This window comes from Parus major, chromosome 4A (assembly GCF_001522545.3).
Source record: "Parus major isolate Abel chromosome 4A, Parus_major1.1, whole genome shotgun sequence".
In the NCBI taxonomy this organism is placed as follows: domain Eukaryota; kingdom Metazoa; phylum Chordata; class Aves; order Passeriformes; family Paridae; genus Parus; species Parus major.
The window spans coordinates 5,291,218-5,314,534 of record NC_031772.1 but is presented as its reverse complement, the minus strand read 5'-3'; the positions used below and the strand labels follow the sequence as shown (position 1 = coordinate 5,314,534).

Here is a 23,317-nt window from a genome sequence, read left to right as displayed (position 1 = left end):
GCGAGGAGGAACCCAAAGCAGCTCTGGAGTCCTGTGAAGCTCTGGCACAGGGATTTGGGGTGGTGAAGGACGTGAGGAGTGTGGGAGGAGATGCTGCTGACGGGAGGCAGCGGCTCAAGGCCAGTTTGGGGGAACTTTTCATTCCGTTTTCCTCGAAAATCCGCGGTGAAAGGGCAGTGCAGCATTTTCCAGCCCTCACTCACGTAAGCAGCTTCCTGCCGTGAGTAACGTGGGGAGGACGGGGCAGAGAGAAGGGGCTGTCTCAGGGTTACTCAGAAAGGAAATAAAGCCTCTCTGATCCTGGGATGGATGCAATTCTAACAGTCCAGCCACAGGCTGCCTTTTGCAATAACTGCTCCCAAACCCAGCAGCTTCAAGCCCAGACAAAGCACGTGCAGGAGCCTCCTGTCCTGGGTGTCCCCACAGCAGGGACATGGGGACACTCTGCTTCTCATCTTTGAACCCTCCAGGTGTTACTGGGGGGCTCAGGGGCAGCGGGGAGCCTTAGAATCATAAAATACCCTGAGCTGGAAGGGACCCACAAGGATCAGAGTCCAGCCCCTGTCCCTGCACAGACACCCCAACAAATCCCACCCTGGGCATCCCTGGGAGTGGTGTCCAAACCATCCTGGAGCTCTGGCAGCCTCAGGGCTGTGCCCATTCCCTGGGGAGCCTGGGCAGTTCCAACACCCTCTGGGGGAAGAACCTTTCCCTAAAATCCATCCTGACCCTCCCCTGACACAGCTCCAGCCATTCCCTGGGTCCTGTCCCGCTCACAAGGAGTGGAGATTGGAGCTGCCCCTCAGGAGGAGCTGCAGCTCCTGAGGAGCTTCCCCTGTCTCCTCTCTTCTCCAGGCTGAGTAACTCAAGTGGCCTCGCTGAAATGAAACTCGAGCAGATCACCAGGGAATTGTGCTCCTCACAAATAAAGGGATTTTAACAGACCAAGCCCAAAATAAACTCTGTTTAGCCTTTGCCTCCCCCAGCAGAGACCTCCAGCAGTGGTTGTGGACTTGGGGTTTTTATTAATGATCAAAATTGTGGGGTTTTGCTGCCTCGTTCCTTCCATCCCTCCCAACCTGGTGAAGATCCACCAGGAATGTATTTATTGACCTAACAAAGGGCCCTTTGCTCCCAGGGCAGCCTGGTTTCCTCTGAAGCGTAAGAATCTACACTGACAAGAACAAAACGGGCACATTTCCCCCTCCAGTGAAGTCTGCAAATATTCCAAAGGGTTGTTTGTACATGTGGCAGCTCACAGGGCTGGAATTAAGAGTTTGGGAGAAGCAGGGTTGAGTTCCCAACCTTGCTGATCCCAAGAGGGATTTAATGTAACCCCAAATGTCAGGCTGGGCTTTTCATCCCTCAGGTTTGCTTTTGGGAATGTTTCTATGACATTTTATTGCTTGCTGAACGTTTCTAAGACATTTTAGTGCTGATGGTATTTCAAAATCTGATGGGCTTTCCTTCATTTTTGCTCCTTAGTTTTTTCCCTGGTAATCAGGTTGTACCCAGTGTAGGAAAAGGGTGAAGAGCCTGGTGTTCTCCCTCCTGCCATGTGGGAGAGGTCCCTCCCTAATGTCAGACCACAGTGGAAATTGGGAAAAAAATGTTAATTTAAGATTCAGCTTGAGAATTAACTCCTGCTTAAGGGACCCAGAGCTTCTCAGTGCACAGATCCCTGGGGAATCCAAGCAGTGGGAATGGATTGAACCCCTCCAACCCCAAAAAACATGCTCAGGGCTGGGGGGAGGGAGGGCAGGAGGCACCGAGCTCAGAGCAGGAATGAGAGGAAATCTCTCTTTATTGCCAGTGCTTGGACTTTATTGCTCGTTAAACTGAAGGGCTGCTCACATCCTGCAGGTGTTTTATGGGAAAGCAGTTTATGGAATTAGGGTGAACACGTCCCATGTGCAGTTTCTGAACTTCCCAGCTGTGTCCATGTGGCAGCTCTTTTCCTTTTGGTGGAAGACAGGCAGGACCATTCCATTCCAGCATGGATAACCAGCTTCTTGAAGACCTTTTCAGCCACAGCTGTACTGGTTTGGTCAGAAATAACCCTCCCAGACACACCCAGGCCAAAATGACACGAGGAGGTGATGCCCAAGGGCTGTGCTCACCACCAGCTCCCACTGGAAGCTCTGCAGGCCCAGGCTGGGACAGTCATCCTATGGAAAATCAGAGTTTTTTAGGCGAAGTCGAGGGTGCAGCTGGAGCCCAAGGCAGGAGGAGGGCACTGGCAGAGAGGGAAACCCAAAGATTGTGAAATAAAATACTGGCAGAGGTGGGAGGGGAGGAATGAAGGGGTCAGCACCAGAGGAAACAGGACATTGTGACAGGGAACCGGACTAAATGAAGAGAGGAAACCTCGGCAGCCACAGGTGGTGTCTCCTGGAATGGCTCAGCACTAGGGGACACCATTGAACCAGAAACTGCAGCAGAAAAGAGCCCAGTTCCAAGCAAAAACCCAACCCACTCACTTTCGTTTTCTCGGAGTCTGTCACCACGCCAGGGTGACACTTGGTCTCCTCTTCCCAGCTCCTGTCACGTTGTACGGCCCCTAAAAACACCACAATTCCTGACCTGCCCCATCCCACCAACAATCCCCGTTTCTCTGCACAGCTTTCCCTCCAGGCTCCTATTCCTGGGCAAAAGCTGCCCGGGATTTGCTGAAAGGGTGGCACTTTCTGTGTCCTCAGGGCAAAGGCACAGCAGGGACATTGTCACCAGAGCTGATGGCAAAGTCCCTCCTCACCCCGCTGGGCTGGAGCTTTATAACCAACCCCCCCTGCAGATCCTGCTTTGGGGGAACCCAAGGAGAAAACATTCCCAGCAGACATCCCTGCCCTCCAAGTGTCTTCTAAGCATCTTCTGTCTGTAAATCCCAGTTTTTCCAGGTTCCAGCTGCTTTTTGTTGTTCTCCACCACTGCAAGATCTACCAAGACCACCAGAAGTGTTTTGGCTCCAACAGGTCCCCAAACAGCAGCTGCAGGTGGTGGCTGAATCCTGGGAAGTTGGGCTATGGCAAAGTCCAGTTTGGCTGGAGCAAAATAACTCCCCCAACATCACAGCAACATCTGTGCTGCTTATTACACCACACATCTGTGTGTTTATTACAGCATTATAAAATATTATTATTATTATAAAGCAAATATTACACTCTGGTGATGTGTGCAAATAAAGTTTTATTGTAGGGAAGAAGAATCTGCAACAGAGACTTTCAAATGAGCTGTGGAAAACGGTAATTAAAATTTCACTTGCAATGTTTTAGCTTGATTTTCAGTAAAGTATTTTAAAACAGGCTTTCCTATTGCACAAAGAAGAAGAACAAAAAAAAGCTGCCATTTTCTTTGCCATTAACACTGTCTTATTCAAAATAAAAAAGGCAAAAGGTTAAAAAATACCTCTGGTATAACAAAAATGCTTTGCAATATATACATATATATATATACACACACGTTTAGCTTTACTGTACAATATTTCAAGCTTTGGGAATGGCCATGTTATTCCTGCAAATTCTGAATAAAAATCCATGAGGATTTTTATTTACAGTTTCACAATGCTTTTAAAGCCTGGAGACACAAGTGGAATACTCAGTGCTGACCCTTGAAAATGAGTTTTAGCCAATTCATCTGTATTTTTTCCCTGAACAATTTGCAGTTCTGGCTTTGAACTCTTGGCTCTGCCCTCCTGGGGGGTTTATGGGGTCTCTAACTCTCCTCTACAGCAGCAGCTTTCAGCCCTCTACCGCTTTGTCCTTCAAATTTAACAAAGGAATTTTGGATCTCCTTGGAAATTCACATCCATCATTTATCCTGCAGGTGAATTTGGTTTTTTAAGTGCCTTTTGCTGAGCCAGAGCTGTGGTGTAAAGAGAGAATTATCACTCTAATTATCTGTACAGATAATTTCTCCAGCAGATGCCTGTCCAAGCCAAACTCCTTTAGCTCACTGTTATTCTTCACTACTAAAACTGTTTTCCTTATCCAAGATAACATCGAGTAATTTCATAAATACCATATCCAAACACACTTGCTGTTCATTTATCAACTCCTTCTCCAGCTGAGAGGTTTAACCCTACAATAATTTCTATTTCTGCCGGAATGTGTCGCACATTTCCGGCTGGGCTCTGCTCCAGCAGAGCTGGAGATAACTTCCTGCAGATCTCCTGGAAAAGTACAGGAATGTTTCCCTCCAACCAAGAGTTTGAAGCTTTTCTTTACAGAAGAAACACAGCCCAATGTTTTTGCAGCATCACATCTCATCCAGACTCAGATTTTGAATCTCCAGTCTTTCCAAGGGCCTTGTGTTGCCTCTTTGCTGCCAGGTGTGGGTGAAGTGAGCACTGTGGAACAGGATCAAAGACATTTTAGAGGTCTTTTTTTTAATTTATTATTAATTTAACACCCTTGGCCAATAGTTGAGAAAGGCAAATCTGACCCTGAGCACGCAGAGCTCCACTTTTACCTAAAACTTCCCCAAAATCTGGAGTGATAATCTGAATCCTGCAGCCCTCACTTCAGGGCCACCCCCCCTGAAATAAGTTTATCTCTTATCCTTATTCCTAAGTTATCCTGCACAGTAAGATACTGCAATTTTACAACTGATCCCATGGATTTTTCTGGAAACTGGACAAACACTGGCAAATCTGCTGCCCACCAAAGCACCTCCAGCTGCTCTGTGGGGGTGGGACAGGTGCCCATCCCGATTTGCAGCCCAGGCACAGCCCTGGGAGCCTGAAACACACAATGTTCATAAAAACCAAAATCCAGAGGCAGCTGGGGAGCAGGGCAGGAATTATCCTGGCCTCACTGTGTAAATAACTTGGCGGCTGTTTGAAGATCCAGTGAAAACTCTGCCCTCGCTGTTTGTCAGGAGCTCCCCACGCGCTGCAAGCTTTGTTTACATTTCCCACTGGCTCGGGGAATTAACGCTCTTGGAAAGTTGTGAGATGAAGCAAATGCCCAAATACAGCCTTGGAAGGGGTTTGGGAGTTCAGCAGCAGCTCCACAGTTCGCTGGTGGTGGCTGCTCTGTCCCGTGTGGCTCTGGGGGTCCCAGGGGCTGCCCAGCCCCAGCAGTGGCTCTGCCACCAAGTGCCACAAACCAGGGACTGTCCACACTTATTTAACTGCAACAAAGGCTCGAATGCCTCCATCCCATCTTCTGGAAGAGTTTGGAGATCTCCATCCCCCAGCAGAGCTCCAAGGGGAAAGTTTAACCTCCTTACAAAGGAGCCACAGCTGCCTTTCCATTCTCCCTCTGGCTTTCTCCAAAGGGCTCCTCATCCTTGTCCTTCACGGAGATCTTTCTCCTGAAGGCTTGCGACAAGCTGGAGGAGGACGCCTTCCTGAGCGTGGTGAGTCTCTGCCGGAAGTTGCCCCCGGAGAAGAAGTAGAGGAGGGGGTCAAAGCAGCAGTTGGCAGCCGCCAGGGGCAGGGTGACGATGACGGCTTTCTGCAGGAACACGGTGTCCCCGCAGCCGGGGCCCCGCAGGCGCAGCGCGTGCAGGTGCACCGTGCGCAGGACGTGGTACGGCGTGAAGCTCACCAGGAAGGTGGCGGTGACGATGACAATCATCCACACGGCCTTGCGGCGGTTGGCATCGTTCTTCCGCAGGTTGTTCCGCAGCAGGGTGCGGATGATCATGGTGTAGCAGATGGTGATGACGATGAAGGGGAAGACGAAGCCCACAAAGAGGGCGATGAAATCCAGGATCACCACCAGGTTTGTCTTCTGGGAGTTCTCGGGCGGTTCGAAGCACTTGGTCTTGTTGCCGTACTGGTACGTCCCGTTGCGCAGGAAGGGCGCGCTCGTCAGGGTGACGAACACCCAGATGCCAACACACACTAACTTGGCCTTCTTCTCCGACACCAGGCTGATGTTGCGGACCGGGAAGACGATGGCGATGCAGCGGAAGTAGCTCATGGCCGTCATGAAGAAGATGCTGCAGTAGAGGTTGACGTAGAGCGCGTAGGACGAGAGGCGGCACAGGAAGTCGCTGAAGAACCAGTGGCCCTTGTGCACGTAGTAGATGACGCGCAGGGGCAAGGTGAGCACGCACAGGAAGTCGGACAGGGCCAGGTTGAGCATGTAGACCTGGAAGGCCGTTTTCTGCCGGTAGGTGCGGATCAGCACGTACAGCACCACGCCGTTCCCCACAAAGCCCATGATGCTGATCATGGAGTAGAGCGTGGAGTAGACGCTGTTGCGGAAGTCGTCGATGGAGTGGTGGTGGCACGACACGTTGGGGGACGGCACTGTCATGGTGCCTGGCTGAGGCTCCAGCTCCCTGGGATGGCGTCAGGCCTGGGGGGAAAAACGCAGGTGAGGTAAAGCAGCACGGGAAAATAAATATCCATGATGAAATAAGAGGAAAAACCCGTCATCTCTCTCAGGAGAGAGCTGAGAAGGGGTGTGGATCTCACCCCTTCCTTCACCACATCCACCTTTCTTCACCAGCTACCAGCAGCTGCTTATGAGTGACAAAATATGGCAGAGTCATGGAATTGCATCACAGGATCACGGAATGCTTAAGGGTGGAAAAGACCCTTGAGACCATCAAGCATCACCACCATGATCACCACTAATCCATGTCCTCAAGTGCCACATCCATACATTTTGGAAGATGTGATGGCTCCAGCACCTCCCTGTTCTCAGCCTGTTACAGGGTTTGAGCAGCCTTTTGGTGAAGGAATTTTTCCTAATACCAAATCTAAACCTCTCTTGGTGCAACTCGAGGCCAAGTCATCAGGACATGAAATTACCAAAAAATCTCTTAACTCCTCACAAACTGAGGCAGCTACTCAGCAAAACAGCAGAGGGAAAACAAAGGTGACAACAGCACTACGGAATTTAAAATAGGAGGAGTGGTCCTGGACCCTAAAAATTGCTCAGCCCTTATTGTCCTTTTTTTTGATTGATTTTTCAGTTGCTAATGGTTCAAACACAGAACCTCCCTTGCAGCCTGAGACCATGAAAAGCTGTGAGATCAGAACTGCAGGACAAGAGCCAGCTGAAATAACAGGACACCACAACAACAAAAGCAGAAGCTGGGTCAAATTCAGCCATGAGAACCCACAATTGTACCAAGAATATGCTCAAAATTGCTGTTAAATGCATTTTCACCCAGAAAAACTACTTGGCAGTATTAGATTCTCTGTCTGCCCCCAGGACTTACTGAAGTCAGAATTCAGAACCACTCTGGGATGCTCAAGGCTTCCAGGTGTCAGTTAAATTTCAGCTATTTTGGTGTTTGTACTCTTTTTTAAAAGAGTTCTTTGTTTATCTGCAATGCACAAACAAACGGAAGCTGAGCGTTGTCAGCGAGGGGACGGAGGGTAGAGGGGGTAATGTTCATTAGAAATCCTGTACAAAGCCACCAGTCCACATACCAAAGGTCTTTCATACTTTCATACTTTTATTACATTATGGCCTTAACTCCAGCAACCAGCCCAGAATTTAATCAGTCACTCAAGGTATTTGTCCAAAAAACAAGCAGGACTTGTTTTCTATTGTATTTCTAAACAAAATCTGAGTTTTGCAACCAAAAGGAAACTGACATTCACAATCCAGCCACCTTACCGTAAGAGCATATCACAGCCAGAGATGTGTTTCAACAAGAATCCCACTAAAAAGCATTTCCCAGCTGAGGCTTTACTTTTGCATCATGAGTTAAAGACAAACATCGCTTCTGCCACTTTTTCATTTGTATAGTCATGGTTCATTTATTCGTGTGGTGTTGAATTCAGCTCACTGGGAACGTGCACAGGTGAAAGGGAACCAGAGTGGATGAGAAAAGGTTTCCAAAGGGAGCAAAACCCCAAACTACTGCTATTCTCCCAGTCTGATGCGGCACAGATAAATTTATAGCTTGTCACAGAATCACAGACTGGTTTGTGTTGGAAAGGGCGTTAAAGCTCATCCCATTCCACCCCTGCCATGGGCAGGGACACCCTCCACTATCCCCTGGACACTCCCAGGGATTGGGCAGCCACAACTTCTCTGGGCAATCTGTGCCAGGTTCTCACAGCAGATAATTATTTCCAATATCCCATCTCCCCCCGGCAGTGGGAAGCCATTCCCTGTGTCCTGTCCCTCCATCCCTTGGCTCAAGTTTCTCTCCAGCTCTCTTGGAGCTCCTTTAGGCACTGGAAGGGGCTCTGAGGTTTTCCTGGATCCTTTTCCAGGTGAACACCCCCAGCTCTCCCAGCCTGGCTCCAGAGCAGAGGGGCTCCGGCTCTCGGAACACCCCTAGCCCCCAGTAGATTGATTACACTCAGTTTAATTACACAACCCAAAAGCGCAAAGTCCCTGCTGTCTGTTCCGAACACAAACACGAAATATTCCCACCCCGAGGAACGCTCCGGGCTCTGCATTCCCCGTCTGGGGAGGGACGGGAATGCCCAAAACACCGAGCTCCCCTCAGCACCCCCAGCTCGGGGAGCGGGGACCCAGCACAGGAGCGCAGCGCTGACCGCGGCGAGCGGCCGCTAATTAACGCTCATTAGGGGGAACCCAGCGGCTCAAAACGGGACACGGCACAAGCGGGGGGCACCGAGGCAAAGCCCCCACCCCTCAGCCCGTGATCCCCCAGCCCCACGGCAACCCCAGCTCAGCCCTTACCGCAGCGCTGCGGGCTCGGAGCGGCCGCGGATCTGTCCCCGGCGCGCCCCCGCAGCTCTTAAAGCGGGGCGCGCCCCCGAGCCCGCCCCCGGCCCCGCCCCGGCTCCACCGGGACCCCGAAACCTTCGGCTTTTCCAGGGTTTCCCCACCTTCCTAGGAAATAGCGCTCGGAAGCATCCCAGCCGTGCCCCCGGTGTGGTGGGAACTGGCGGGGTCCCCTCGCTGGTTTTGTTCTGTGAGTATTTTACTCCTGCTTGTAACTGGCAGGGAGCTCATCTCTGATGTCAGAGGTAACAACCTTCTTTAGAAATAGCTTTTAGGAGACTTTTTGATGTTGGTGTCATCGGAGGGAAAACAGAATTCTCATGGACTTAGCACTCTGTTCTTCCAGCATCCCAAAATATGCTATCTATCTATTTGTCTATCTTTTTTTTATTATTATTTTTTTATTTTTTAAACAACTGTGGCTTTGTCAAGAAAAAAAAACAAACAAAAAAACCCAAACCAAAAATAACAAAAACAAAAACAACCCACCCCAAACAAAATCAAACAAACTCCAAGGCTCTATCAAATGAAGAATTATTTTTCTCAGTTTTGAATACTTGAAGTGTGAGCTGTCCCACTCTAAATTTTAAATTTATTATGTTGGCTATGTATAATATGCTGTTCCCACCTTTTGCTGAGGAGTTAAGGAATTCTTCTTCCATTCCCAGTATTGACTGGAATGTGGAAGTTCATGGGGGGCTGGGTAATAGGACCCAACAGGTTTTGGCTTTTCTGGGGCAGTGGGGAATCCTTTGGGGGAAGAAACCTTTATCCATGGTGGGAACAGCTCCAAGTGGCACTGGAGCATCTGGAAGTGTCCAAAGCTGGGCTGGACAGGGCTTGGAGCAACCTGGTCCAGTGAAGGTGTCCCTGCCCGTGGCAGGAATGGGACTGGATGAGCTTTAAGGTCCCTTCCCACCCAAAATATTCCAGGATTAAAGGCAGCCCTGCTGAACTCAGCACGTGAGTCACTGTCCTCATGGGCATCCCTGGTTCCCCCTCCTGCTGCTGTTCCCAAGCTCAGTCTGTCCAGCTCTGAGTGCTGGCAGCAGTGACCCCACGTTTCCCTGCTGTGCAGCCACACCAGCGCAGCTCTCCCACGCTGCTGCCCCTGTGTGACTGCCTGGGAGAATTCCCAGCCATTTTTCCTGCCCCAGCTCCATTTTTATGCATGCTTTTGGAGTTTCTGAAGTCACGGTGCTGTGGACATGGCAGCTGCTCTTTGACTTCAGTCTCCATGAAGAGTGAAGGTGTGTGAGAAGAAAATGCACTTTTCTCTCTGCCCTTCCCAAGAGCTTCCCACCCCTGCTCTCCTACCCGTGCCCAGGAAGCCTGTCCAGCTCCCAAGAGCTGCTTAGCAGAATACTGGGAACAGTCAAATTGCAGGATTGTGGGATAATTTGGGCTGGAGGAGACCCCAGGAGATCTCCAGTGCAACTCCTGCTCGATCCAGCCCAGCCCAGGCTGCTCAGGGTTTTGTCCCACCTGATTTTGAAGACTTTTGAGGATGGAGGTCCAAGAGCCTCCAAGACTGGACAATTCCTTGCACTGCCTGCAATGTCCTGTGCTGGGACCTGCCTCTGGAGCTTGTTTTAATTGTGGTGCACATTCTGCTCTTACTCCATTCAACCATTCTTCTGCTTTTTTTGCTACCTTTTCTGGCCATTCCTTCTGCTTTTTGCTACTTGGTAATTCCTTCTCCTTTTTCTTTTCTTTTTATATATTTTTTTCCATTCCTTTTCCTTTCACTCTCAAGAACAGGAAGATTTGTAGCTGCAAAGTCAGACTGAGGTTGGTGTGGGGTGGAGGGGGCTGCTGCTGCTCCAGATGTGCTGGAATTGCAGCCTGAGTTTTGGTGGGAAGGGTTTCCATGCTGAATCCACGAGGAGCTCAGACTGCCTCTCTGACATGGCACGTGGAATCTGGGGGGGCAGGAGGGTACCTCCCTGATATATCAACCTGTGAGGAGATCCAGAAGAAAGCAAGGGATGGGGAGGACTCCTAAAAGGAGCTTGGATGAATTCCTGAGGAATGAGGGTGAAGAGGACCCAAACAAAGCAATCCCCATCATGTCTGATAAGAGCAATCTCATGCTGGGGCTCGAACTCCTCTGATTCCCTTTCCAGAGGACAATGGGATAAGGAATAAAGGCACAAATGAGGCTTTGGAAATCTGTCTGGGACTATCCAAACCTGGGAAAAGCCTGACCATGCTTTGGGGTTGTCACTTAGCACTGACTGACCCTCCATTCCCTTCTCCCACTGGACCCCAAATTCCTGCAGCTCCAGCCAGATCCCATGAAGTTTCCAGTGGCACCAGATTCCAAGAAGTTGAGCCCTTCCTCAAGTATCCTAAATGCCACTGATCCATCATACTGCTTATCTCTTTACTGCAGGACTTCCAGACAACTTCCCAAAATCCTAAATACTTCCCAGACGGGATGAAAAATCCCTCCAGCATTGGCAACTTCTTCCACTCTGGCTGTTTAAGAAGGGGAGAGCAGAAAGGTGGGGTTTTGTGAGTAAACAAACATCTTAACAATGTTAACAATTCTCTTTCCTTTCCTGAGACTTCCCAAAATAAGCCCTTTCTCTTGGAATCTCGTGGGACAAGGATGGTGGCCCAGATTCAGACTTGCCCCAAGATATTTGGAGTGGGCTGGGCTGTGTGACACTGGCAGGGACATCCCAGGGGCCATGTCAGCTGCAGGATTTCTCCAGAAAAGCAGGACTGTGGCAATATCTGAAATCAGGCACGGAGATTTGGGAATGCTCTGCCTGCCCTGATTAGCTGGACTCAGGCAGCCACACCTGGAATGTGCCTGGCTTCAGTCATCATCCCAGGAGTGTCCCTCCTGGAAGGAAAGCACAGGAGGAAAGCAGAAGGGAGAAATAAAGAGAGGGAAGGAGGATGGAAAGCTCTTGGTGGAGGTTAATGAGGGCAGTGCCCCTGGATCTGGCAGGGATGAGTTTCCACGGCACAGGAGTGGGAAACCAGAGGGAAAGGGGAGGGCTGGAGGTGTCCCCCCGGTGTGAGTGGAGATGGAAAGCCTTTCAAAGCAGTAAATCCTGTGCCCTGAAGGCTGACAGCCCACAGTGGTTCTGGAGCAGGTGGGCTGTGCTCTGGGAAGTGCTGGGACCCCCGGAGCAGGGTCAGCCCTGGGCTGGCAGGGTCGGTGTTTGGGTGACACAAAACCACACGGAGGAACGGCGCTGTCAGCAGCTGCTGGGGGATGGCTTCGGATCCCTCCTCCTCTGCTGCCCCTTATTCAGAGAAGACATTTCTGCTGCTTGCCAAGGACGTGGAATCCCTTTGCTGAATCAGCTTCTGCACAGCTCCCTACCCCCAGTGGGATCTGCTTCTCTGGGAGATCATCCCTTATTCTCACCTGAACCTGGGTCTGTTTGCTCCCTGGACCCAACAGAGGGAATTCACAGAATCACAGAATATTCTCAGCTGTAAGTGACCCACAAGGATCATCAACTTTTAAGAGAATGGCTTATCCAGGGATCAAACCCACAACTTGGTGTTACCAGCACCCAGCTCCAACAGATTCCCAGCAGATGGAATCTGAGTTGTTCTCACTCTTCCAACACTGTCCCCATCTCCCCTTGGTTTTTAGGGATTGATTTTAATGCCACCCCCGCTGGCAGCTGTGAGAAGCTGCTCCATCCCAACCCATGAGGCCAACAAAGCTCCCCATTCCCTGGGAATCTAGAGCTGGAGAACCTCCTGTGAAGGAAACTTCAGCCCTTGTCACTCAGACCATCAAATCCTAATGGAAATACAACTCTTTAGTGGCTCTGAGCAAAGAGGACTGAGGGGAGTTGGGGAGATGGTTGGACACCTTCAGCATGGCCTCCAGTCAGCATTTTTTGGGATAAAGCACTTGCTCTGCTGAGATGAAGAAATAATTCCCAGACTGAGTGCAAGGACCACGTTGAGCCTTTGTTATCACAGACATTTGGAGAATGCTGCTGCTCTCCCACAGGGACTGATCTCTCCCCAGAAAGGGAGGTGGGGATGGAGATGGATGGCAAATCTGGGAAGGACCAAAGGCATTGATCAGGGAAAACCGATGGTTTCTGTTTTGCTGACAGGATTTCCTCTCAAAAACCCAACAGGGAGAGTTTGTGTGGCCTTTTCTGGGAAGTGGAGCTGCCACGGTGTGGGGACAGGGACAGGGCTGTCCCCAGTGCCGCAGCTCCTCCCCAAACTGATGCACACCAGGTTTGGAGGGATCTCTGGGACAGAGGTTGGACATTTCAGGTTCCTCTGCCAAAGGAAACTTCTGGAAAGGATGTTTCAGTCAAAGGACAATTCGTGAGGCCAAAGCTCCAGACAAGGACCCTGAGCCATCCTTCTGCTGTGGTGAAGGACAAAGCACCAGAACTGGCCCGTGTGCAGTCAGCTGCTCACACTCTACATGTGGTTTTATGACAGAGAAGGCTTGAATTTGTACATTTCCAGAGTCATGATGGGATGGGCTCCACCAGGCTCTGAACACCTCCAAGCAGTGCTGGGTGCCAGGAAAAGCATCCCAAAGTGATCAACCACCTCAGAAAAAAAGTTAAAACCATCATCACAAAAACTTTTGAACTCCTGACTTGAAAAGCTGCATTTCCTTGATTGGGTTTTTGGTTGGTTTTTTTTCATGGTTCCAACGTGTCAACCTGTGAGAACAAAGAGCCACTCTGGCTGGAGATGCTGTTCTGATAGAGCCAATTGCTGCTTCCCCTTCCTGTTTTGTACGTGGAACAAGGGCTGCAGCAGATGGGGCAGATAGGGCTGGCTTTGAGCTCTGCCTCCAGCATTTCACAAGTCCCATCACCGAGAAACCGCTCAGGGAATGTGCAGCATCCCTTCCAGATGAAACACTGTCAGGGAAAAACAGCCTGAAAACATTTCCCCATCCCTGATGGTTCATTTATGTGGAGCTGGGGAAATTCTATGAATTCTCCTGGTTTTGTAGAACCAATGGGAAATCTGTATTTTATATCCAAATCTCTCAAAATTATCCTTTCATCCTAATACTTTTTCCAGAATGGGGTGGACCTAAAGGTGCATTATTGACCCTCAGGCTGGAGCTGGGTGTGAAGGTTCTTGCAAGTCACCAGTGACTTCAGCCCTCCCAACTGGGGCTACTGTGAGCCTTCCTCACCCACAAAAGTGATATTTTAACTGTCTGATGTTCATTTTTTGGCAGCAGAATTTTCTCATACCAAAACCCACCAGACTTCTTTGTCACTGGAAGATGAGAAAACAAACTTTCACCCGGAGAACTCAACAGGTCAAAAGCAAACGTTCCTCATGGAGAAATTCTGCTTTAATCTTCTTTTGGAAAGTAAACTGAAAAGCCTGAAAGAGCCTGTGCAAATTGTCATTCTCTTCTGGGAAAGGGTTTGGAATAAACAATAAGTGGATTTTTGGCATCAATGTTATTTTTAAGTCCTGTAGCACTTAGAAGTTTGCTCAAATCTAAACAGAGAGGCAAATTCATGTGAATTAATGAATCATAGAATAACCAAGATTGGAAAAGAGCTCAAGGATTCCCCAAGTCCAACTGCCACTGGTGACAGCTGGAGCCTGTATTTATTTAGTGCATCTTGTGATATTAAATGGATGCTCAGGATTTGAGGATGGCCAGAGAATTATCAGGACACAGCACACACCAAATATTTTCTACAGAATCCCAGAGGTCATGTTCACCATCCCATGTTGGAATAAAACTGCAGCCCCTGCCAGAGGCTTTTCTCAGGAAAAATCCATCAGGATGCAGATCCTGCCTTGCATTTGAACAGCTCCATGTTAGGTGTGGAAACATCCATGCAGAAATCAGATTTTCCTTAAAAGCTATTAAGAAGAAATTCCGGGTCAATTAAACCTCCACAATCGATCCTTGACAATCAAGCACACTGTGCCATGGGATGAACCTTTTAATTATTCCCATTTTATTTTATTTGCACCTGTGCTCTCATTCACAGTTTTACCCTGGGGAGAGATGGGGAACACAAGGCTGAGACCAACTTCTGCCCAGGAGAAACCTCATTTTTCAACTGCTACACTTTAACCACCTGGGGAATTGGAATCATGGAATAATTTAGGGTGGAAAAGACCCTGAAGATCATTTATCCAGCCATGATCCAGCACTTCCAAGTCAAGACCATATGCCCAAGTGCCATTTTACTTCTTTTTAGGACAATATTCCTGGATTTCTGGGCTATATTTGGGTGGTAAAATGGTCTGGACCAGGAAGATGATTCTGTTACTGCCTGACAGGGAAAGCCTCGTGTCCAAACTGAGATCACTTGGAGCAGCCGTGGAGCTGTCCTGGGCTGTTAATTCCCAGAGGAATAAAACAGGTATCAGGTGGGCCCTGCATGGATGGGGACAGTGATGATATAATTAAAAACCAGCCTAAGTAACATGGGAAAAGCCTAATCAAGCTGTTGGAGGAAGGAGAAGGCAGGATGGGACCTGGGGCTGGACACGCCCGGGTTCTTCAACCAAGGGAAATGTTGGGGCAGCCGAGGCCAACCCAAAAATTCAACATTGGAGCAGAATAAACAGGAGCACACAGCAGCAACAACATTCTGGTTCCCCTTCAAGGAATTCTTCGTTGCCAGCTCTTCAGGGACAGGGTTTGCAATTGCAGCATGAGAATTGGAGACAATGACGGATCTAGAGCATCAGATATGCAAAGTGTTTGGTTAAAAACACCAGAGGAAAGAGTATCAGAAACTTCCTGTTCTTTGAGCGCTCAAGTTCTCATCTTGATGGTTTTTTTGTTGTTGTTGTTGTTGGTTTTTTCTTTCTTGTTGACTAGAAAGGAAAAATGCAAAGAGAAAGCCCCTGATGAGGGATGACTTAACCAGGCCCTTTGTGCAGAGCTGAGGGCAGATAAGGACACCCCACGTACCAGGAATTTGTGAAAAGATGTTCCTACAGCACCAGTGCCCACCTCCAGCCCTCCTGCAGCTCTGCTTCTTCAGCAGATCGCAGCAGATATCACCAGAAACCTTTATGAAATCCAAGTTTTGGTTTTAATCGTTACAACCTCTCATTTCCTGAATGTCACCCATAGATCTGCCTGAAAATAGTTCACATTTTCCATCAGAGGGAGGAGTTGTGTGGTCTGAACCATCCTACAGCACCACACTGGGCTGCTTGTGCTCCCATCTTTTGCTCCAAAACTTCTGTCCCATCCTTTCTGCTTGGATTTCATGATGTGCTCTCAGGCCAGGCCAGCTATCAGCTCCTGATCAGCCCAAAAATGCTTCCTCTGGGCTCTGAATCATCCCTCAATTATATAACTGCCTGCTCTTATCTTATGTGCTGGAAATGGCTCTTTTGGGGTTTTTTTAATGCTCACTGGAGAAGGTGTTACTCTTTTTCTGCCATGATTCAACTTCTCTGTGCAGCCCAGGCCCATAAAATGCCAGGAATGGGCTTTAAAATGGATTATTCACCTGGACTGGGAAAGGACAGAGGAGCAGCCAAGGCAGCCAGTGGGAAAGCTGTCTTACTGAAAATGAAAATATAAATAAAATTCTATCACACAAAAGATCATCTCCCTTGTGATCAGTGATGTCTCAAACGGTGCTCCAGGAGGTGGTGGAGGCTGGGGACAATCCCAGCCCAGGCTGGGGACAGTCAGGACTGGGATCAACATTCCAGAAAGGGACTCGTGGGTGTTGATCTCCAGCTCAATCCAGCAGTAATTAAATGAATAACTTAACAACTCAAATATTGATATATAAATATGTTATCTTAAAGATCTGTGACCGTATTGAGGCTGAGTTTGGGCAATTTCAAGGCCAAAGAGGATGTGGCTGTTTCCATCCATGAGGACATCCCACAAAACACAAAAATACTGCTGGCAAAGAAAAGCTCTGATGGGGGGGATGATAAATAACTCTGATATCTGTGGAGCTTGCATCTGTTGGAATTAATGACTTTTTCACCCTTTCCAATGGATTTCCAAGTGCTGAGAAGCAGGGTGTTGAAGGATTCCTGTAATTGCCACCTTGTACAGCCTGGTGTTCGTCACCCATTGCCAAAAAAACTCCTTAAATCCCTCTCAGTGCTGCTTCTGAGCCATCATTTTGTGAGCTAGAGAGCTGCAGCTCACTCCAGTCAGTGCCACTGGTGGATCTGGGTCTTTTCCCCACTTTCTTTGAGCTCCCTGAAATAATTTTAAAGAGCTTTTGTTTCAATTTTGCCACAGTCTGAGGACCCACAGATATAAATCACCCAGCACAGCTCTGCCTGTTTAGTCTGTGTCTGGGCATCAAAACCCTGCTGGCTTTGCAAGGTCAGGCTTGGGGGTGACCTTGGACTGACTCCAACCCCAGCCCCTTCTGGGGAGAATTCGGATTTTTGTGCAAACTCTCTGTGATCTCAGAGATTTCTGGCTGACTCCAGCTCCCTGCAGACCCTACATCATCAAAACTGGCCTTTTTTGGCCCTCTGAGGTCCTCTGAGTCACATCAGCACTGCTTCTGTTGAGCTTCCAGGCTGACAACTGATTTCTGCCTTATCTTATAATTAATCCATCCACACTCAAGTCACTCTATTGCTTCAAAAATCAAATTTCAGCCTCTCATCCTTGTCTTTAAATATTGTAACAGAATTATAAAAGCACCAGGCAGATGTTTTCCCAACTCCCAACCTTTCCCTGCAGGAACCACAAGCCATTAGTTCAGCTGAAGGCATGGCTTGCCTCGTTATTTATTTAGTTATGCTTTATTACCATTATTTTTCTATGCTGTGTTTTCATTCTGGTTTTTCCCACAACGCTTTTTCCTGGGGCGCAGAAAGACGCCATGGAACGGGAGCATCGGTATTTAGCTTTTATTTTTGTTTTCCAGACAGATTTGGGAAGGAGCAGCTGGTGCAGCAAACCCTTGGGGCTGGGTGAGCACAAGCACCTGGCTCATCCCTGCCGTGGATCAGCTCCAGAGCTTCTGGAACTGCCAGGAGCAACAGGTGGCTCACAGGTCCTGTTTTCCATGTCCCACTGCTCTCTTCAAAGAGAAGGAAGAACAAATCCCAAAAAACTACAGGAAGCTGGGAATCCTCCAGCCTTCCCTGTGCAGGTTGTGGTGGTGGCCACTGGCAGTGTCCTGGGTTTGTGGGGACAGAGGTGACACCACCTGCAGCTTCAGCTGGCAGGGAAAGGCAGTTTCTCCTGAAAAATCCTCATGAGGCCCTAAAAAAAACCCACCAAGCTTGTGGCAATGCCCCATTTAACAGATGTGGTTCTCCCCCTGCCCCCAGATCTTTTATCAGCTTCAGCAGAGTTTGTGACCTGCCAAGAGATAAGGCCCGGAAATCCTGATACCAATTTGCTCTGATGAACAGAATTTCTTTGACTAGAATTCTTCTTTGAGCAGAAACCAACATTTTCCTCTATTTCCACCCATTCTCCTGGACCACAGGAGCTACAGATGTCCCAGCTCTTTTCCATAAAACCCCCAAACCCCAATTGGCCTTTGCCATAAAAAACCCAAACCCTAATTTGCCTTTGCAAGGAATTGAGGATTTTCATGATCCAAAAGGATTTTCCCAGGTTGGCAGCTCGGATCTCCCAAAGTTTTGCAGCAGCACACTTGAGTCACTCTCTTAATTAGGTGATTTTCTATGGAAGTTATTTTTATCCATCTTTGTGGTCCCACTAGGAAACATTTTTCTAATTCCTGTCATCTGCCCAAAGCAAACACATTCACTGATATGGGAATTGCACAGAATAGCACAGAATTTGTTTCCTCTTTTATTCTTTCATGCAACAATAACACTCAAAATAGCTCCTAGAATTGTTTGTTAAAGAAATAATAATTTTTTCTTTCTGACAGCTTTGCCCCCAGCAGCTGAAGATAACCAGTGTTCCTTCAGGAGAGGTTTCTGGGACAGTAATTCCTCATGCACTTGTTCCAGCTCCCTGTGGAGGAAGGGTTGTTTTGTGTGATGATCAGGGTGGAGATGGATCGTGGCATTGGAGCTGTCCCTGGTGGTTTGGGATTCCCAGGGAGCGAGCTCTCAGAGATCCCTGCTCAGCACAGGCTTCACCTGCCACGCTCCAGTCATTCCTTTACTGTCCTTTTCCAATCCCAAAAGCTCCTTTGGGCTTTTCCAATGGCTTTCCATTTACCCCCCACCATGGCAATGAGCGTTCTCTCTGCTCTCACTTTACAACACTGTGTAAAAGTTGGAGAAACCCTACTCCAGGTGAATTTGGATGAGCCAAGGCATGACATCACTTCTGCTTGAGCCCCTCTGGGCTGGCACCATGTCCTGGATCAATCCCAGCCCCACACAGCCTCTGGCTCCCTCCTGGAGGGATGGGGGAGAGCATTGGAATGGGAAAAGTGACAAAATTCGTGGCTGAGGAAAACCCTGTATGGAAAGAATTTCCTGCTATGGGTCCATGGTGGGGATGGAGACAGTCCAGCCAGGATGGGCTGTGTTGGGGTGAGGGTGGGGAGGGTGGATGAGTTCAGCAGAAGACAGAGGAAATCTGTGGCTTCCAGGGAAATTCCTGCCAGCCTCATCCCTGGGGAGGAGCTGAGCAGTGGAATGTTGTGACTCAAAGGAAAGCACGGAGTTCAACTGGAACCAGGCTGATCTGACCAGGAGCATTCACACCCAGGAGAGAGACTGAGGTGAAACCACGAGAGGAGCAGAAAGAAACCCCACGAGGGTCTGTCCGTGGCACAGCACTGGCAGAAATCCAGGAGCTCCATGGATTTTCAGCTAAGGACAGCAGTGGGAATTTCCACCTCAGCTCCTGGATGAAGGGCATGTCCCAAAGTGCTGTTCCACGGTTATTTCCTCACTGGAAGTGGGAATTAGTGAAGGAGGAAGCCAGAACACCCTGAGATTTGCATTAAAAGTCTTACACCGAGTCCTTCTTCCCAGTTTTATGAATCACCACCACTTCTTTATGCATTTTCTTCTGCAATCTTGATCAATTCTACACCTTAACAAAAAGGATTGTGCCATCAACCTCGTCCCTGTCTCCCTGTAAGGAAATCTTTGCTGCCAGCTCTTGAAAAGGGGCTGATGAAATCCTGTCTTATGGCTGGAATTGCTGCCCACAAGGAATAAACATTCCATTAGTAATGCTTTATCCCTCATTTGCTCTCGTTAGGAGGTAATTTCCTTTTCTACCCTGAAAATGGAGAATAATGGCGATAAAACAAGCGAGATGATGATTTCCTTTCTTGATGAGTTCTCTGAAAAGGGAAAAAGGGAAACTCATGTTCTTGAGAGAGGGGCAGGGTACACCCAGGTCACACATCCCCACCTGAGCCAGCAGGGACAAGGGCTGACCTTTGCCACTTCCTGCTTCTCCAGCATGCAGGATCTGCTGTTTTCCCATCAGGAAGGACGTGGAGGTCAGCTCAGCACTTTTGGGCAGCCTCCTGCTGCTCTGCTGCCAGTGGAGCTCTGGCTGTGGCTTGGTGGCAGTGGGAGCTGTGACAGGTCACTCCTACCCTCCAGACTCCGTGTCACCCAAACCCTCCTCATACCTGCATTTATATTTACCTGGCTTCTCCTTCTCCGTTTTCCAGCCAGAAGAGACAATCATTCAGCCAGGTTTGACTTGGAAAAGAAGCTTCTTGAACTCTGCCAGGCAAGGGAGAGGCGGAATTGTGGAGAACTTCAAGGGGCAAACACACAATGTGCTGAAGAAATGCACATTCTCTGGGGATAATAAAGATGGGAAATGATGTCAAGTCAGATGTCCAAGCAGGAGACACTTCAGGAGGAAAAACCAGGACACCTTGGGTGAAGATCTGACAGGAACTCCTCTGGTTTCTCAAACAACCCAAAAGAAAATAAAACCAAGGTAAAGCATGAGAAGAGCAGCCCGGACTGAGTTCCTGAGCCTTTAGTCAGCCCAGGATGGCAGCTGGCACCATCAGGACCAGGTAACTGGATAACCACCAAGGAACAGGGATCAGAACCTGGCTTGTAGGACCAAACTGCAGAGTTATTTGCAAAGAAAATGGTCCTCCCTCAATTTCCTCAAAATCTTCAGGTGTGCTAAAAAAAACTCACAAAAATACAAAATATTCAGCTGATGTCATTTCCCTGGGCCAGGGAAGCTGTGGCTGCCTCGTTCCTGGAAGTGCCCAAGGCCAGGCTGGATGGGGCTTGGAGCAACCTGGGCTGGTGGAAGGTGTTCCTGCCTGGGGCTGGGACTGGAAGAGCTTTGCAATCCCTTCCAAACCACTCTGTGATTCCATTATTCTGTGGTTCCATGAGATGGCAAGGGAAGTGCTGGAAATGCTCATGGATGAAAAGTGAAGTGCTTCAGACAGAAGAAAACTTGAATTTTCTTATGCAGTGCTGAATTCTAGTTAAATTAATTTGCTGAGAGGATAAAAAAAAAAAAGAAAAGAAAGGAAGAGAAAGTGCTGAGCTGTAAAAGGCACCGTAATCACTGCAGGGAGCTGGGCACAGCCTTCAAACAAAGGTGTAGCACAAAATAAACAGGTTATGGAAAAATACCGGGAGCCAGCTCCCTGCAAACAGAAATTAATTGGGAAAGCTGTGCTTGTTCTGTTTGTGGAGGCACCAGGGGGGTTCAGGGAGGAGCCACCAGCCATGGGGAGGTAAAGATAAACTGATTAAATGAGAGAGCTGATTGGAGATTCCAGCACCTTCCCCATGGCAGGTGAAACTGGGCACAGCCAGGGACAGATCCCCCATCTCAGCCTCACACCTGCCCCAAAAAAATGAGTTTCCTGCTGTTTTCACAGGGTGGGTGGCACAGGGGAAGCTCTCACCAAAAGGGTGGTGCCCTGGGAGATGGAGGGTTCATCTTATCTGTCCCCAAGTCATTGTGAAATTTTGAGCTGCTAAGAAAAGTGTGACAGTTTGCAGAATGCTGGTTCTGTTGTATCATCATGGCAGGAAAGAAAAATAAGCAAATACAACAGAAGTTGTGAAATAGAATAGGAGTTGTAAAAGATAATAGGAGTTGTGAAGTAGAGCAGAAGTTTTAAAGCAAGAAACCGCTATGGAGAGTCCCTGGCAAAACAAATCAAATACAAAAATGAATATTTACACATTAAATCCAAGCACAAATTATATTAATTGCCACCCAGCCCAATCTCTGTTTCCAAGGGCCTTCTCTGCCTCTGGCAGATGTTCCCCCCAAGTGTGTCCAGGTGAGGAACCCTGGGCTTCCTTCCCTGCACCATCCTCAGGTGGGGACAGCAGTGCCAGAGCTTTGCAGCACCTGGAATTTCCACTGCTTTATCCTTCCACGGCTGTCCATGGCTTCAGGAGGTGCTGAGGGGAATGGTGGGGCTGGTGTGGGACGGGCACTGAGCCCTCCTGGCTGACCAGAGACCGAGGAGGCGTCACTGCCTTCCATTCCCTGGTGGGAGGCGTGGGGTGGGCACCCACAGCCCTGTGTGCCTGGGGTGGGTGTGTTTGCTGCTCCCCATGGGGCTGTGGGATGCTCCCCTGCTCCTCACCGTGAGGAAACTTCCCGAAACAGGGAAGAACCTGGCTCTGACCGACCCTGGAGAACAATGAGGAGCGGGAGTGCAACGTCAGCAGCACCAAACCTGGGTATCCCAGGCAACACCAACACAAACATCCCGGGATAGCCCAGTCCAGCCGTGCCAGGGACATCCTTGCTTTGCTCAGAGGGTTTTTCTCGTGGATAACCCATGCTGGCTCCAGCAGCACCCAGACAAGAGTGGGATCACTCCCTGTAATCTGCTCCAGCCTGTGTGTGAGGAAGTGTCTGGGACTCCTTTCCCACTCAGGCCATCAGTTTTTCCAGACAGCTGAAAGTTAATGGGCACCATGATTCAAGTGAGTAATCCTTGTGAAACCAGCTCTGGAGGAAGTTGCCCAGCAAAACAAATCCCGTGGCCCCAGCTGTGACGTGGAGCCGAACACGGGGCGCTCTGTATAAAAACCAGGAATCATTCCAAAGGAAACTGCACATTTCAGCTCTGCTGAGACATCACACAGAGTGCAGGGATGCAGAAAACTATCCCTGGCTGCTTCTTCCAGCAAATGTAAGTATTTTTCCTTTTCAGATGAGGAATAGCACTTCATTACAGTTGGGATATTCAGAGCTAATGTGCCTTTTTAATTTGTTCTCCTCTTCTCTATGTTCTTTGACATCATTCCAGGAGGAATTTTGAAAGGAATTACCTGTTTAAGAGCAGGAGGTATTTTTGGGTACCCCTTAAACTACAACAGTGTACTTATGACAAATGAGAAGTTATTATTAACTGGAATTTGGGAAGTGTGTCAGGAGAGATTTCTGTGGAGATAAAAGAAGTAGTGCACTGAAAACACCAATTCTTGGATCAGGAAACCTTCTGTGAGCTTGAACTGAGATTTCATCTGACCAGAAACTGTCCAAGTTTCCCTGTCCATGTGCAGGAATCCTCTTGTGGGTGACCTGAACCGCAGGCCACAAGAGCTTTGAAAACTGTAAATAAATGGGTGAATCTCAGGTTGCCTCCTCCACTGAGTGTGGCCACTCTGGAAACATTCAGGAAACAGCTCCCCACTCCTGTTCCCCTACCAGGAGTGATCCCACCTGCCCAGGAGCAGGCAGAGGGAAGGGATTGCTCTCTCCTCACCCAATGTCTTTGTGTGCTGGTGGGATT

At 48.9% G+C, this 23,317-nt stretch overlaps 1 protein-coding gene across 1 annotated transcript; it reads right to left on the bottom strand.

Moving 5' to 3' along the window:
• Window positions 1–3,166: 3,166 nt before the first annotated feature.
• Window positions 3,167–8,654, bottom strand: CYSLTR1 (cysteinyl leukotriene receptor 1). Its single transcript, XM_015625966.2, has 2 exons — window positions 8,625–8,654; window positions 3,167–6,308 (listed from the first exon to the last, which is right to left on the bottom strand). Exon 2 carries the CDS (start codon window positions 6,264–6,266, stop codon window positions 5,226–5,228), a length of 1,041 nt encoding a protein of 346 aa, XP_015481452.1. The 5' UTR covers window positions 6,267–6,308; window positions 8,625–8,654; the 3' UTR covers window positions 3,167–5,225.
• Between the last annotated feature and the right edge of the window lie 14,663 nt (window positions 8,655–23,317).